We start from the raw sequence: 18174 nt of genomic DNA, 5'->3' as shown, positions 1-18174 counted from the left end.
GAGTGCTCAGATGTAATTGTGGCAGATTATTAGCCCCTCAGTTTTCAACAGCTATGCTCATTTGAGCAGGCTTACTCTGCATTTAGCCTAATTCAGCCTGCCATTTAGCTAATTGAATTTGGAGTGAGGAAGTCTGCGCCTTAGAGCCGGCACTGTGTGCTGCAGCCAGTAGGTGGGGCCATCCACTTTGGGTGTGAGCTCCTCAAAGAGCAGAGATCGTGAGAAGCTTTTTCCACGACCTTGGAGAACATGGTACAGATTCATGCATTTTCTTTTTTAAAACATAGCATGAGATCAGCTGAGATCAAAGTGGAAGTGAGAATAAGAAGGTAGGGTTGAAAAGGGAGGTAGAAGGAAGAAAAATAGAAAGAGAGAGTAAAATAAGCCGCTGGGCTCTTGGGATCTGTTTTTTTATTGATTGTACATCAGAGCCAGGCAGTAAAAGTATTCTCCTATGACCTTGACCCGTGTTCCTTCTGTAAAACAAATATGTTCAGATTTCACAGGCCTGACAAATTACCTACAGTTAGAAATGACCTTTTTTTTGTAAAATGTTGAAAACCAAACATTTGTGTGTGTGTAAATTATGTGCATATGTCAGTATCTTAAACTTAACTAAAACAAACTTAGATCATTAAAAAAAACATTAAGCTTAGCAGTACAACTATTGTAAAAATGTGATCACTTCATTTGTAATTCAGTTTAAATTGTATTTATAGAATTCCAAATCACAACAAAAGTCACCTCAAGGCACCTTATATTTTAAGGTAGATCCTACAATAATACATTTAGAGAAAAACCCAACAATCAGAATCAGAAAGACTTCATTTATCCCCAAGAAGCAACTAACATACAACAGAAGAGCATAACGTTGAAGATAAGAACAATAAGAACAGGATCGTATGGCCCACTATTAGAAATCACTTTTGTGACATTGGGAAGGAAAAACCGCCTTTTAACGGGAAGCAGAACCAGCTCAAAACCCAAACAAAGCATTGTTCTATTTATGGCTACTGGCCTGTCTTTTAGTTGTTGTGACAAAACTATTTTAGTTACTGAGTTTTTCAACTCACAAAACATTTCTTCAACCTTATACTTTGTTGTACTTTTAATTCTGCATTCTTTCATTGTGATTCTTCATGTTATTGTCCAGTACCGTGCCGAAAAATGACCATGAATGTTATGTATTGATGGTGACAGACGCTTTAAACAAGTATCCACTGACAGCTTTAACAGACCCACAATGGTCTGCTAAAAACAAAATCCAAACTACATCCAATCAACTCAAAATTGAAAAGAAAATATTTTCACAGGCGGGCACAAATATAATTTCATGGTCACTGGCTTTCTGAAATAGAGCCTCCATTCTTTTTCTAGAAGGTTAGATTAGATGAAGCCCTCACATTTTTATAAATTATATGTTAGAGCTCCAGTTTAATTTCAGGCCACATGTCCTGCATCCAATATGAAACACTGTGCATTACAGCTAGAGAAGTGTGCCTTGAAATAAGCCATGGCTTCACTGCATAAACTCTACAATTACCGCCCAGAAAATGTTGCTGTTTATGACGTGGTCATATAAAACACAGGGTGCCTCATGAGTGTGTTATTCACACTGACACCAAGTTTGTAAAAAGTCTGATATATGATCAACTCGTGCCAGTTTTCCCAATTTAAAACCCTTGCAATGCTTTATCACCCAAGTTTGTTTCTTTCTCCCCACCACCATCACCCACTGTCCCACCCAGTCCTTGAAAGCTGCCAGCAATCCCTCCATCTCCTTCCATTTCTCTGAAACATTTATGACAGCTGATGTTTAAATCAGGAGTTGGCCTCACTGTTCCGTGTTATAATGTGAGAGACGGAGCCAATGACTATCTCTGAGGGGGGTGTGGGGGGTGTTTTCACATGTGCCCGCTCACACACGTTTACATTCATTTGCACACAGACACATGCAAACACAGGATCGCACATAAAGTGAAAATGAGCCAAATTGTAGCAGAGAAAGGCATACAAACCAATCTGATGTGAGAAAGAAAATAAGCCATCAGTGAGAAAACCCCAAAAGCATTCAAGACAAGCACTTCATCTTTTCAGTTTTATCATAAAATATCCATAATACCCAATATCATCTATTTTTCATGGCGACACATGGTTGGTCAAGCAGTACATAGACTGATTTTGGTTTTGGACTTTTAATGAGAGAAGTAATAAGTGTCTTCAAATGGTTTATAGTTGGTCAGTAAATAGACCAGACAACACTGTTTTTATTAAGAAAAAATCAAAAACGTTTAGCTTCAGTGTGAGTTTGTTTTTGTGCCCATTAAGTGAACGTGTGGTTACTGTCTTTATGATTGTGTGTTTATTTAAGCCTGTGACCCAGCCTGTGCTTTGTCTCCTCTCCTGTTTTGTGGTTTGGTTGTACTTTGACAAAAGAGGGGGAGGTGAGCTGGTTCATATGAGGTTTATTAACATATGTTTGCAACAGGACTCTTAAAATGAATCTGTGTGTGCATGTGCGAAGGGGCTCAGCTGTGTGTATGCGCCTTACTACATGTTTGATTATGCGAATGGTTTAAATTTCTAAAGTCTGTGTGAGTCTTTGTGCTGTCTGATTAAATTAAGGCAGTGCCCTGTGGGGGCATGGACGAGTGTGCCCGTGTGTGTGTATGTGTGACTATTACAGTAGATTGAATTAATGTGGCGCCTCTGCAAATGGGAGTGGGTGAAAACCATCAGGGCTGGTAACACACCCCTGAAAAGTGTTCGTTTACTATCCCTTTTTTATAACAGACAGAATACACTCGTGCAGAAAGCTTCACTTTCTGTAATGAAAAAGCAACTCTGAGTCTTTTGTGATTGCAAGAGTTCAGATATGCATTATCTAAGCCAGCCTGTTTAAAGTGGAACTATTGTGCTTTTCAATATTTGTCATGTATATACATGGTTACAATGGTAAAAGCTGACCTTACAATTTTTTTTGCTATTTATATTATTTCAAGAATACAAAACATGAGCTGTGAAGGAGCATAATAGACTCATTTTAAGAGTCCTCCAATGCTAAATTATTATTATTATTTTTATCAAAACTGGGAAACCATTATCTAATCCACTGATTTAGCCTCTCAATCAACGGCCATTTTTTAAATTTCTTATGAGGTCGAAGAAGCTATTTATGGCTGCTCTCTTGCCATATCCAGTGGTTTCAAGATTGCATTTCAGGACATGGATTGTTTAATTACACATAACCCAAACCTGCAAAAGATTGTAGTCCAAGTTCTATGACCAAGCAGACTACAAATTGAAATCTCAAAGCTTCCACCACCATTGTCCCTTTCCAGCAGATTTTGGATTTTCATATCTGTATAGAAATAAACGCATTAGAAACTAAAATAGCATTTAGTATATTCTTGTAAATGTCCTTACAGTTACAAACAGAAGCAAGATTGATATATGGGTAGGCATATATTATAACACAAGATTGGTCTATCATATTGCTATCAGAGTATAGTTGTACAGGGAGTGCAGAATTATTAGGCAAGTTGTATTTTTGAGGAATAATTTTATTATTGAACAACAACCATGTTCTCAATGAACCCAAAAAACTCATTAATATCAAAGCTGAATGTTTTTGGAAGTAGTTTTTAGTTTGTTTTTAGTTTTAGCTATTTTAGGGGGATATCTGTGTGTGCAGGTGATTATTACTGTGCATAATTATTAGGCAACTTAACAAAAAACAAATATATACCCATTTCAATTATTTATTTTTACCAGTGAAACCAATATAACATCTCCACATTCACAAATATACATTTCTGACATTCAAAAACAAAACAAAAACAAATCAGCGACCAATATAGCCACCTTTCTTTGCAAGGACACTCAAAAGCCTGCCATCCATGGATTCTGTCAGTGTTTTGATCTGTTCACCATCAACATTGCGTGCAGCAGCAACCACAGCCTCCCAGACACTGTTCAGAGAGGTGTACTGTTTTCCCTCCTGTAAATCTCACATTTGATGATGGACCACAGGTTCTCAATGGGGTTCAGATCAGGTGAACAAGGAGGCCATGTCATTAGTTCTTCTTCTTTTATACCCTTTCTTGCCAGCCACGCTGTGGAGTACTTGGACGCGTGTGATGGAGCATTGTCCTGCATGAAAATCATGTTTTTCTTGAAGGATGCAGACTTCTTCCTGTACCACTGCTTGAAGAAGGTGTCTTCCAGAAACTGGCAGTAGGACTGGGAGTTGAGCTTGACTCCATCCTCAACCCGAAAAGGCCCCACAAGCTCATCTTTGATGATACCAGCCCAAACCAGTACTCCACCTCCACCTTGCTGGCGTCTGAGTCGGACTGGAGCTCTCTGCCCTTTACCAATCCAGCCACGGGCCCATCCATCTGGCCCATCAAGACTCACTCTCATTTCATCAGTCCATAAAACCTTAGAAAAACCAGTCTTGAGATATTTCTTGGCCCAGTCTTGACGTTTCAGCTTGTGTGTCTTGTTCAGTGGTGGTCGTCTTTCAGCCTTTCTTACCTTGGCCATGTCTCTGAGTATTGCACACCTTGTGCTTTTGGGCACTCCAGTGATGTTGCAGCTCTGAAATATGGCCAAACTGGTGGCAAGTGGCATCTTGGCAGCTGCACGCTTGACTTTTCTCAGTTCATGGGCAGTTATTTTGCGCCTTGGTTTTTCCACACGCTTCTTGCGACCCTGTTGACTATTTTGAATGAAACGCTTGATTGTTCGATGATCACGCTTCAGAAGCTTTGCAATTTTGAGACTGCTGCATCCCTCTGCAAGATATCTCACTATTTTTGACTTTTCTGAGCCTGTCAAGTCCTTCTTTTGACCCATTTTGCCAAAGGAAAGGACGTTGCCTAATAATTATGCACACCTGATATAGGGTGTTGATGTCATTAGACCACACCCCTTCTCATTACAGAGATGCACATCACCTAATATGCTTAATTGGTAGTAGGCTTTCGAGCCTATACAGCTTGGAGTAAGACAACATGCATGAAGAGGATGATGTGGACAAAATACTCATTTGCCTAATAATTCTGCACTCCCTGTATATTTCAGTATGTTGTGATATGAACAGTTATTATGGCTTCTAGAAAGGCAATGTAGAGGTAGTCATGATATAATTTAGGAAATACATTTCATTAAAGTAAATAAACAATTCAATATTTTATTTTTATTTTTAATAAAACTGTAACATTTCTGAATATTAAATGCTACGCTAACATCCTCACATCGATGATGTTGATAGATAATATACATATAGTGTCTTTGTTTAGCATGCTAACATTTGCTAATTAGCACTAAACAGTGTACAGGGGACATTTATGGAAAGTGTTTTTGCTGCCATTTGGATATAAACCAAAGTAGTGAAGTAGTACAGTTATGAACAAAAGCTTTTAGGCAATCCTCTTTTTTTTTTTATGTTTTGGAGGGAAAATTTGCACATGCAGCAGTTTATTGAGACGCATGCAAACATGCATGGAAATACAGTAGATAAAGCGAAAAACAGAGTTTGTACAATTCTAACAAGCTTGAAAGTCAGTATTTGGTATGACCACCTTTATTCTTCAACAGCACCTGAACTTTCTTAGGCAAGCTTTGCTATAATTTCTTTAAGTAGTCGTCAGGAATAGTTATCCAGTCTCCTTTAAGGACATTCAGTTTGATTCTTTGGATTTTTGCTGCCTCTTTCTCTGTTGTCTGTGAAGATGATCCCTCACTGCTTCAAAAATTGTTGAAGTCTAGAGTCTGGGGAGGCCAGTCCACGACAGTAATTATATTTCCATCTGGTTATACTTTTACTACACTGGTGTAAACAACATCATTTTTACTACCTCAGAAACTGCAGCCTCTGAGAGAAAAAAAATTACTACATGACCAGTGCATTCTCAAGTATTCCCACAACTTTATCCACCCTTTTTTTAAGGTCACCATGAAGCAGAGATACTTGTCTTGATGGTATTACACAGTGTTTAATTTTTGACTAAGATGTGTCTAGTTGCTACAGCAACCAATTTGTGTAAAGTGTAGTCATTTTAATGTGATTAAAGCGAGTGGAGTTTTAATTGCACTGTTTAACACTTAAATGAATATTTTTCAAGGCCTTTGTGTGGTTGGAGGCACAGCATTCCCAACAGACCTCTTTCTCTCTTTGTATTATTATTGCAGGCTTTGAAACGCATATCTGTGGTTCGATACGGATTAACCAGTTCTGTCCTGTGAAAACACACTGATGACAATCAGACCTGCAGTTCATTAGCTGTACCTGGCTAACCCCCAGTGGAGCCAGGCACAAACACACGCACACACGCACACATACGCACATAAAGATGTGCTTTCGCTAATATTCTTGATCTACCCTCAGTAGATCTTTTCATTTCACACACGTTTTCATAAAAATATTTTCCTCTATTCCCTTACAAGCAAACACACTCACGTGCTTGTATCACTATCTTTGTGAGGACATTCAATGAAAGTGAGGCCAAAAATGTCCTTACTTAAACAAAATCACACCAGTCCTCATAAGCATAGTTGAGCAAGTACGTACACATGCACACACTTCATATCTTTGTGTGTCTCTCCACTTTCACACACACTTTCATTAGTGTGATGCTTGCAGGCACATGCAGGGATTCTCCATTGTGTCCCCTATCAGCCTGCGGGATGGGGCTCACTAATTAATATTTAACTGAAGACCGCCTCCAACCAAGAGAGGAGATGCAGAGATAGAGGACTGAAAGGAGGGGAAAGTGGAAGGATCATGGTGTGGAGGAGAGGGGAAGGACAATAGGCCGGGAAGGATCAGAAGGAAGAAAAGCCTGGAAGTCTGAGGTTAGGCTATTGATCACAAGGATAAGAAGGCAGGAGAGATGAGGGGAGGAGTACGGTGACAAGAGCAGTTGGAGAAATGCTGGATTTGACAGAGCCTAGAGAGAAGGAGATGACTGATGCAGAAGCACTGAAAAGAGAAAGGTTCAATGAATGGATGACAGTGAGAGCAACAGAGAAGAAACTGACAAGAATTTGAAGAAAATGTAGGAATGAGACAGACGTTTTCTGACAGAAACACTTCTCGTCATATAGATATAAAGAAAGATGGATGGATTTAAGGGGAAGCAGTAGCAGGAACAAAGTAAGGATGAAGCAAGGAAGAAAAAAAAATGCCGCAGCTCCACACTGCAGCATATGATATTTGTTTGACAAAAATTAATTCATCCAAGGATGAAGTTTGAGTTTTACAGAATTTGCTTTAAAACAATAACAGGCTGTGCTTCCTTTACCAGCTGTGTGAACCAAATACTTATTGAAAGGTAGCCAAACAGGCTACAATTATAGCAGCAAGCAGACTACCAAAGATACATATTTAAATATAAATATCAGTTTGTGGAGTGGCTTCAGGCTAGTCTAATACACCCTAATTCTGACACATTTAATGATAAACTCTCTCCATGCATCAAATTGTAGATTTTTTTTTCTCCCACATGTGTGGCAGATGTAACATGATGTATGTTATGATTGTTTTGCCATGGTATTACAGAGGATTGAGAATAGAAAGGCACAAGGCCCCCCTCTTATGAGATTATTTGTGTCCCCGCTGTGTAATCTGTCTAATCCAGCACTGTATGGTTTGAGATTACGTTAAGAGGAGACGTTGCAGTTAATGAATCCGTCCTGTGTCTTGTAGCTCCTTATCGTTCAGGCTCTTTGTCTCTGGCTGTGACCTACTAACATGCATTCAGGAGGCAGATTAGAAAGGTGATTACTGGTATCATCTGATTCTGTGTGTATGTTTGTGTTAGTGGGGCGAAAGATGACCTCAGATGACAAAGTGAAAAGAAGGAGCATGTCGCTCTCCTTCTCAGCCGCTTTCTCTCTCCTGTATCCGCCTCTCGCTTTCCTGCATTGGTGCGGACCTGACTAAATGCAGTGTCAGAATTTTGGATGCTGTCAAGGCTCTGGCAGTGTTTCCATGGCGAGGCGTCCTCAATGATGTCACTCACTCGGGCCTCTGGAGACAGAGCCCCACCCCTCCTGACATCTCCCTGCCGGTATGTGCGCGTGTGTTTATGTGTGTCTCCATGTGAAATGGGCCGGTGAAAATCACACCATGTTATCCTTGAAACACCTGCCTGTGTGTTTCAGCCCGTAATGAGCTGTCTAGCTGCAGTCTGCATGGCTTTGTAGAGACACATCATTATATCCTGCAACACACACACACACACACATGCACGGGAAGATTTCTGCCAACGTTATTTCACCACGGGAAGCCAATGCGTTTTGGAGGCTGCTATAGTAACATATAGTGGCATGTGAAAATGTAGGTGGAATAAAAGGTGTGAGTGTGCATTCAAGCATTTGTGGAGGGGGTGCGGTCTTGTCGGGTGTCTTTCATGGCAAAAGAAAGGTTAGATTCCTTTGGGAGGCTGCACACGTACTCTTCTCACCCTCCTTGCACCCTCATCTTCTTCATTCATCATCTCATCTCTTAATTATCTTTTCTTTCTCTCCTCCCCATCTTTTCCTTACTTTCTCTCTGTTTCACTCCCTCCGTCATCTCCTCCACCCCCCCACCACTCTCCCACCCCCCCTTGTCAGCATTGTCTCAGCCCTGGAGCGGGGGTCATCAGGAGGGTGGGTGGGGTTTCTGCCTTCACTCCGACAGCACTCCTCTCTGCTTGTGCCTCCTAGCGTTCAACCCCCTCCCCTCTTCTCTCCCTCCCTCCTTCCATCCAACCCTCCCACCCTCTCTCCCACTGGTCCACCCTCCCCCCACCCACACTCCTTTCATCAGCAAGCAATGAGGTAATCCCTAGCAGCCGCGTGAAGTGCAGCAAGTGCAGTGAGAGGGAGAGAAGCGAGAGCAGAAGCGAGAGAAGCCGGTGCAAGGCAGAAGCGGCGAAGATGTCAGGAGCTGTAATATCACTGGCTGTTATCAGTACCAGCTGTTAGCAGCTCACTCGTAGGTAATAGCTGATGTTGTCACAGGCAGCTGCATGCAAGCTGCAGCTTTGGTGTTAGCGGTTTTAGCTTGTAGCCTGTTTTTCTTTCTTTTCTTTTTTTTTGTAGTGGTGGCACTATGTTGAGTGGCTGTTAGCCAGACAGAGAGGCAGGCAGGGGTGGGACAGGCTTAACCCAAGGGCTGGTGTTTAGATAGGACACCCCGGGTGGGGAAGAGAGAGTGAGACAGAAAAGGGAGAGGTGAAGTAGTAGAAAAAGAAGAAGAAGAAGAAGAAGAAGAAAAAAAGAGTGAGGTTTGAGAGAAGGTAGCAGAGGTGTGTGCCCACCATGACGGAGAGGTGTAGTCTGTGGAGTGCCCTCTCGGCTGCAGCATGCTGCTTCTATCGGGGATCCTTCATGCAGGTGCAGGTGAGTGAGCATTTGTGTGTGTGTTGTGCTTTTACTGTTTAATGCTCTGCATATGTGCAGTATACGGTCCAAGTTTCCTTGTATTTGGTGCATTTGTGTATGCATGTGTGTGTATGCATGTGTGTGTTTGTGAAGGTTCACGCTTCTGTATATTTGTGGGAGGTGTGCTGACTGCTGGCTCCTCTTCTGTCCCGGCAGCTGGTAATGTCAGCCTGCCTGGTAGTTGGCAGTCTGATGATATCATAGACTTTGTACAGTACTTGGGTGTCAGATAGACTGTGTGAAAACAATGTGCGGAGTGAGTTAGAGGGAGCTGGTAAGGGAGGACAAGGGTTTGTGTGCGTGGCTTTGAGAAAGAAACCATGGGAATATGCGTTTGCACTTTGCATGGTTGTGTATGGGAGGCAGAGAGGGAAAGTGTGTGCGGTACAGTATTCTACGGTATCAGTTGTACTTTGGTCTAATTTAGTCTTGCTGCTGGAAACCCAATATCTGACCTTATTCCTGGACAAAATGACACCAGCGGTATATTTGTGTTTGTGTCTGTACTTCCATTAGTGATGCTTGATATTCGATGATCATTGGCGAAAAGCTTGTCGTTTCAAAATTTCAACTTTTTAAAGGAAAACAAACTAACAGCTCAGTTCGGGAGGAGTGGGTAGTGATGCTTTTTTGGGATCTACTGGGGCAAGGATGTTCAGAGTGGGAATAACAAGGCTTTCACATGACAGGAGTAATAGAAGAAGAAAATAACAGCAATGGATGAGATAATGGGAAATGACAGACTTTGGGGTACAAAAGTATGTTATTGCCTGAAGTTGTAATACTGAGCTGGACTGAAGTGGTACTTCTCTTCTCTTCTCTTCTCTTCTCCCTGCTACATGTGTTTGCAGCCAACTGTGCTGATATAATTATGCCTTTACAATGAACAGGAAGGATGCAGAGTTGTGTTTACAACTCGCTGTGTTTAAGCAGGCTAATCCCCATGTTAAGCGTTGACTTGTCCCACCTTGTCTCTGGCAGCAGGACATTTTGTCAGTGTCACATCTAGCTGAGAGAGTCTTCATCCTGGATTACTTTGGTTGTCTTTTTGCATTTAATACATATGTCCGTCTTAGAGAAAGACACACACGCAGAGATTGTTGGCTCTTTTCCTTCTAGTTTTTTCTTTGAGGCATCTGCTTTTGTTTAGAGTGAAGTGATTCAGAGCTCAGAGTAATGAAGTTATTTTAATTAAATCTGTCATGAGGTTCCTGTGTAGTGGTGGTTTTGGTGGGGCTAAGTGTGTGCGAGTGGGGGGTAAATTAATTAGCAGTCGTTGAACAGTTAGCGTTAAGTGGGCGCTTTCTAATGTAAGAAAAAAAAAAAAGAAACATTCACAGCAACTCAACTTTGTTTACAAGCACTGTGATTTTTGTCTATAGACTGATATTGATTCCCCGATCCATTCCAATTAAACATAGACTGTCAAGCACAATACTGCGTGTCACGTAACCCAAACTGTGTGCGACAGAGAGCTCAAGGCTTCAATCATTACCTGTGCGCTTCAACACCACACTGCTTCTTTTTCTTTCCCTCCAGGGGTTCATTTGTTAGATTATTTGCACTTGTTACACCTTTTGTGTTAGATACTTGCAACTGGTTATCTTCCATTATGAAATAAATAAATAAATGAATAAATAAAAACCAAAGTGATTGTTTCACTGGTGTGTGTGAAGCCATTAGAGGACCCACTAATGCTGTGATATCTCTTCTCTTGGTGCTTTATGTCCCTAAAAGCTGAAGCGCTCTGCTTGAAGAATATAACATTCACTGCTGTTATGTCATTTACGGTACTTTGAGTGAGAATTAACTGGTGGTTTGAATATGTAATTTTACAAGGTAATTACAGTGTAATAAGCAATACTAAAACACTTATTCTGTACTTTTTATTTACTTCTCAGCAAAATGATTTGTTATAGAGTCCATGTCAAGAAAAGACACAGATATATTTTTATGTAAAATTCATGGTTAAAATCTAGCAACAGTTGTGCTTTTTTCCATAATGACAAATAAGTATGTTATTCAGTATTTTCAACATGCTTGTAATTATTTACGGTGTATATTTGCGCTACCGGTAATAAATACAGACTGGTTTTGGCTTCACCAGTGCTCATTAATAGCAAGAAATAACAGAAAGAAAGAAAAAAATGGCAAAAACTGAGAGTATTGTACTTTCTTTTAAACCCAGAGACAACCCAGATATACAGTAATGAACCAAAAAGCTCATAGATGAGATGAAGAATGATGTCAGAACACATTTACACTTGTAGAAGTAAGTGTAAGTCAGCTACACAATCAGTCTTCATATCTTGTCAGTTACACTTGAGTAAAACTAGGACAGCAATCTCATTGCGACTAGGAAACATTGGTGGTTACCTGGCGAATACACTGCCAGGGACCGATTTAAAGGAGGTGCAGTGGCCAACTTGTAGGCTGGAAATTGATCGTGCAAAACCATAACCTGTTGGTGACCACTTTCAATAGTAAGGTGACCACACAGGTCGCAACCTGACGCCATGCAGGTTGTGATCAGACTCGGACTGGCAATCACCGTCAGACAGATTGGTGAAGATTTGCAAAATGCAAACTCACTGCAATCAGTGTTAGTCAGTCTGTGCCAAAGAGTGGAACTTCTTTGCAATAGAGGACTGCCTTCTAGTTATATTTCTATGTAAAAAGCATGGTTGCTGAGTGCCTGTGTTATTGTGCAGTTTAATCGCCATCCTGCAGCAAGTACGTTGCTCTTTGTTGAGGAATTTCTGAATTTCCGTTTCAAATCTATGAGGCTGGACTCTGAATATAAGTAGTTAATTTCTGTTTAATGTTAATAACTGTGTTTGTAGATGGCAAGTTTAGATTTTCACAAATTTATCACACTTAATCGCTGTATTATCACAAAAAGACTGCATGCAATCGCCAGCTTGACCCCATTCATTTGCAAACTGAAGCCATCGCCTTCTTGACACAACAGAGTCACTTTGAGGATGGTAACTGACTGTGAGTGGTTACAGACCTGCTCCCCATCTTCGAAGCAAACATTTTAAATGCAACAAGATCACAAAATTGTTGCACACGGTCGCAATAACTGTCTTCAACCACTGAATGTAGCTTACCCAATGCACTGGATTCAGGAGAATCAGGGGAAACTTTGGAAAGTTTTAATGTTAATACTTCTCAGCCAAGTTTTAAAAGCATAATTGCAGCCAAAAGGGTCATATACTATAATCATCTCTTAGAGTAATTTATGAATTAATTAATAACAGTACATTGTTGTGCGGCTGACACACCAAAATGATGTTAACACAGTGACGGTGTTCTGTGACCTCAGCTCATCAGCTGTATCAGTGAAGGGAGATTACACTTGATCCCCTGGTCTAGACTGCAGTATGCTAACCATGAACACACACACATTCATACACACAGGCATGCAGCTTATCCATTGTATTCATTATGTGCCCAGTGCTTCCAGCGCATCTCTGTAACTGGGACAATATAACTGCCTGCTGGACTCTTGCAGTGGTTTGAACCTCCAGAAAAAGACACACACATGCACACTAATGCACACATGGAAAAAACTTGAATTCATAAACAGATGCACGGACATGTAAATACACAGAATGATCTTTTCCTCTACTTTGATTGTTTTTAAAGCTAATCCTTTTTGTCTAGCGTCCCAACCCCCCCCAGTCCACCAATTGTATCTCACTCGCCTCTGTAGCCTCATTCCCTGCTGACCTGACAGCATGTGGCAGCCATCATGCCAGCCAGCAGCCGTTTTCTCTGTCCTTTAGCATTCCTGCAGCTTTACCGTATCTGGAACTGTATCTGTCAACCTCCAGCCGTGGTTCATGCCACCTCCCTGCCATCCAGTCCCATGGCAGAGAGAACCAGTTTTCAGCAAACTGATACTCATTGATCTAGAGATTTAGGCCAGAATAAGGCGATGCATATGTGAAAATCTGGTAGTTTGTTTACACTTTTTAAAAAACAATTTTTTGCATAGAGTCTATACCAAAAGTTACTGTTTCTTTTCTTCAAAAAGACCACAATTAACTTTGAGAGTTTAGATTAGATTCAATAAGAGTTGGCTTAATTTCTTTTTCTTTTTTTGGAGAATGTCATCAGGGTTTAGGGACTGTCAGAACTTGACCGGGTTTTTTTTATTTATTTGTCAAACTAATGAAGTAATTCAAAGCAACAATAGAAAATGTTGATGAAACAGTACATTTATGACCTACTGCAGATGGATTTTTCTAGAAATCCTGCTACAAATAGATCTTAAATATTAAACTAGCCAGCGTTATTGCATTGGAATCCCTTCTGTAATGTCTTGTCCATGTATTGTCTACATTCCCAGGAGGAGCTCAAAATTTAATAACCGAGATTGAACCTAGTAGCACTGTCCCTTTTAAGTCCTCTATATGATGGTCATATCGCTACACAGTCTCTGCTTTGACTTTATTAGCTTGAAAGAAACAAAAATCTCCTCTTGCATGACAGATGACGTTGTCTTAAATTGGTAGGAAGCCCTTGGTTGGTTTTGGTCAACTCGCTCTGTCAGAGCAGGTTTACCAGTAATCATTTTGTGAGTCAGATCCCCAGGGGGTCCTCTGGGTTTCATATTAGCTTTACCCATCACCCCAGTCCCTGTCTAGTCATTGCTAAGCTAGCTGTAGAAGATATGGCCCTGTTAATGCCTTTATGTGTGTGTATGTGTGCGACTCTGAGTGTGTGTATCTGTCCAAGCCAGAAACGGAGCCCAAACCAATTGGTATGTTTTAGTATTGAAATATTCACCATGTAATCCCCTCTTCTCCACTCCTCCTATCTCTCTCTCCCTCTCGCCCTCCTCCCCAAAGCTTTTCACCACAAATCCTCTTTTGGCGTGCCTGCCTGTCACACCCTGCAGGCAGGCAGTGTGAAGGGCAGCTGTGTGCGTGCGTGTGTCTGCTTAAATTGCCTTGTTTCAGAGCCCATATCCTCATTAGAGTGCTGTGATGTTTTTGGCACTAATGAGGAGCAAGGCTGCCTGTGTGTGTGTGTGTGTGTGTGTGTGTGTGTGTGTGTGTGTGTGTGTGTGTGTGTGTCAGCTACGTACGTGTGTTTCACATCTGCATGGCTCCGTGTTTGTGTGTGTCCGCTTAGTTATTGCTTCATAGTAGAGATGATGAAACAGTATTGTTTGGGCATTAGCTGAACAGAAAGCATAGTTTAAGCCAATGTAATTGATCAGCAATTATTTAGAGCAGTTAGCTCTATAAAAACAGTTTAATACTTGCAAATGTTTTTGGTTTATTGAGAGTTTTTATGGCTCAAACTAACACATTAAGTAGCAATGAATGATAAACACCTAATACAGTCAAAGAAATAGCTGTTGTCTTCCTAAATAAAACCTTTGAGCATTTACTCATTATATTCATTGTATATTGTTTTTCCTTTCCAAAAGGGCTTCAGATTAGTCTCTCAAAAACACTATTTGTGTTAAAAATACAGCTGCCAGTTTTGGGAGGGAAAGCTGAGACTATAGTACAGTTTTAAGGAACCCCCTCTATTGGTAGGAGACAAGAAAAGATAACATTGTCAGTGCTTTGGATCCTTATCTATCCGTCTTATCTCCTTACAGGTTTTACAAAACCTTCCTCTATCTTTGCTCCTTTAAAAGGAAAGCTATTTTTTTAGTGTGACTGCTCAAAACTTTTTGTCAAGAAGGCATAAATATAAATTTAAATATGCTTACAGTAAGTCAAGGACTTGCTGCACTATAGAAAATGATTGCACAGTTGGATTCAGTAGAAAGTGCTCTGCTCTGCGGGAGAACTGTTAAAGAAGGGATGTACTCTAACTGCTAATTCTCACTTTATATACTTTATTATTCAGTTTCAGCTACATTAAGAGTACAAGTACACATATAACATAAGGAGGGGGCTGGGGGGTGGCGGCAGAGGAACGGTGTTGATCAATCGATTAATACAAATGTGCTGTTAGTGGTTCCCTTGAATGCAACTCAAGTGTTTTATGACCAAATTTCTACTAAGTTTGTTCTTAGTCGTCTATAGAACGTCACTTTTCTGTACAGTGAAGTCTGGAAGTCTTTGACTTGCAACTAATCTGACTGTCTGACTGGTCAGGCCTTTGGTGCATTTAATTTCCTTGTCCATTTCCTGTCTATTCCTCCACTGCATCAATCCAATAAAGGCAAAAAAAAAAAAAAAATCCATAAAATAAAAAGCTAAATACCTGCAGCCCCTAACCAGCATTTAATTATGCTGTTACTCAACTTTCAGCAGCCAAAGCCAAACTGCGGACTTAATGCATTTGTGCTTAAAGCCTCTTACTGTGAAACTGATTTGGAAAGTGTTGAGTTTGCTTTAACAGCATGAGTCCACAAGTATTTAATTTCTTCAGCAGTAATTTGTCCTTCTGATACATTGTGCTCAGGCGACCCTTAAATCTTCATTTTGGCTTAGGACGTCAGATAAAGCACAGAAAGTTAAGTGGTTTTCCAGCTCCAGGTCACTGTCAGGCAGGTTACTCAAAAAGATAGAACAAGCGCTTCCATTTGTAAAGGGATGAAGTGTGGATTTACATATGTACTGACAGTTGGTTCACTGAGCATCTTATCTAATAACGGTAAACTGTTTACAAGGTTGATTGTACAAATTAAATGCTCAGCTCTGAATGCGATCAGTCTTAGACCTACAGGCAGTCACGTAAAGGCATTCGTTTCAGCAGTACTGTAATATGCATGAATGTGATCAGTGATATCTGTGTGCATAATACAGACTGTCTAGTAAAAAATGTATCTTCAGAAACTCTGTGGTTATGCAGACTCAGACTCATAACATACTCACTGTTCAAACAAGTGAAAATGCAAAAAAGGAAATGGTCTCTTAATATCGTGACTTGAAGCTGCAGGCCAGGATCATAGAGCTTTCTGGCTCAGTGCTGCATGTAATCGTCTGCTCTTTCCTGACATGATAGAAGAAAGCTCTAAAATAAAATAACATAAGAACATAAACCTGTGGTAAATGCTCTGATGCATTCAATTACAGTCTGGGCTTTTTAAACAGGCGATGACGGAGAAGAGATTATTCTGAAGAATACCTGGCTGCATGTGAAAATAAAGTGCCCTTTGGCTCATTATTATATATATTTTTTCTCTTCTCTTTAAACATATACGGTGGAGGACTTAAAGTAATAACGTGAATATTTGCATTCAAGTTTTTACATCATTTAGTGCCGTTGCCTCTACAGACTTTGAAGTCACAGGTTGTTTTACTTCTTCAGATGTTTGAATCTACATATGGAGAGCTTGGTAAAACACACCAGATAATAGAAACCATTGTCTATAAGAGGTGGATGCAGAAGCAAAAATCTATGTGTGGGAGGAGCTAGGGGTGGTAGTAGGGCTGTGCGATATGACCAAAATCTCATATTCCGATAGAAGACATCTGTCGTCATCTGTCCGATAACGATATAAATCACAAAAAATTGTACATTTTCTCTGAATCTCGGGCAGCTCGACTTGCGTGAAGTGTTTCCAGCTGGGCGTCGTGTACCCGGAGTCGAATGTTTTAACCAATGCATGATACGATACATTTTTAGACATAAGTTGTAACGGCCGCCGTTTTCTTTGAGTATTTATTACACGGCGTGCTGCGGGGAAAAGCCTGTTCTAAAGTTTGAGTCTAAGGTTTATTTTTTAGCACCTGACGGCTCTTTTTTTTTTTTTGCTTCTCATCCGTAAACACTCTGCATACTCGTTCACGTGATTTAGTTTATTTTGAAAAGTCTCAACAGGATCTTGAGCTTTATTCTGAAAGGTTTATGTGGAAAATAAACAAGCGGACACGCGATGGTTTTACCGTCGTTGTTGCTAACGACAACGCATAAAAACAGGCGCTTGTCCGTCTATAGTGTGGTTATATAAGAGAAAGAGAGAACTTTAAGAAATTAAGATGGCCACTACAGTGACCATCAAAACGGTGAAAAAAATATTGCCGTAAACATTTTATTTTGCGACACCGTGAAACAAACGATAGCATAATATGAAACGATAGACGTTTTTATATCGTCATCCGATATATATCGTTATATCGAACAGCCCTAGGTGGTAGTTCCCATCTTCAAAAAGGAGGAACCTAGGAACATGTCAGATGTAGATGGGAGTTAGCTGGCAAGCTTGCTAAAGAAAAATGAATCTGCACTTCACTGTGAATTGATTCCTGACTTTCACTTTAAAAAAAAAACGGGGTGAAAGGGAATGTAATGAATAGCTGACTCCTCAGTAGCACAGCTGAACATGGAACATAATGATATGGGGTCCACCTGTTAATCATAGTGGTCACACCCTTAATAATCCATGATGTTACAATTAAAATTTGAATCTAGAAGTTGAATAACAATTCACATCCTGGTAGGATTGTGCAGTCTAATACCGTTAGCGATAATAGCTGTATACGTTTTTATGTGATATAAAAATGTTAAGATGTGATATTATAGTGCGTAGGTAGAATAACAAGATAATCCCAGGCAATGTTTTAGTACCTAAAAAGCGAGCTACTTTCCAAAAAAGCACAGTACTTTTCAAAATACGTGAGAAAACTGTTCTTGCATAAGGTGGAAACGACAAACTCGTTTCACCACTCGAAGCAAAATGAAGTGCAACCGTGATACGTAGGAGGAGATGCTAGCAGCTGGAGACGTGCGATCCAAATGTAAACGAATGGCTCCACC

General features: G+C 40.4%; 1 protein-coding gene and 1 long non-coding RNA gene across 4 annotated transcripts in view; one reads left to right on the top strand and one right to left on the bottom strand.

Annotated features, from left to right (window-relative positions):
- The window catches only part of LOC120714343, an 873031-nt gene that overhangs the window by 426873 nt on the left and 427984 nt on the right, over positions 1–18174 (bottom strand). The gene's annotated exons all lie outside the window — the stretch shown is intronic.
- sh2d3ca (SH2 domain containing 3Ca) overlaps positions 1–18174 on the top strand; it is a 58144-nt gene that overhangs the window by 7248 nt on the left and 32722 nt on the right. The window contains exon 1 of one of the 3 annotated variants that reach the window (XM_040000461.1): positions 5202–9396. The exons of the other annotated variants lie outside the window; for them this stretch is intronic. Within the exon in view, the coding sequence (XP_039856395.1) occupies positions 9316–9396 (81 nt within the window). The 5' untranslated portion in view covers positions 5202–9315. Of the gene's footprint in view, positions 1–5201; positions 9397–18174 lie in introns of those variants that run through there. 3 annotated transcript variants of the gene reach the window in all.

Source organism: Simochromis diagramma, unplaced genomic scaffold (assembly GCF_900408965.1).
Source record: "Simochromis diagramma unplaced genomic scaffold, fSimDia1.1 OVJJ01000596.1, whole genome shotgun sequence".
Classification (NCBI taxonomy): domain Eukaryota; kingdom Metazoa; phylum Chordata; class Actinopteri; order Cichliformes; family Cichlidae; genus Simochromis; species Simochromis diagramma.
The sequence above is the reverse complement of the archived record's forward strand: the minus strand, read 5'-3'. Positions and strand labels throughout refer to the sequence as shown.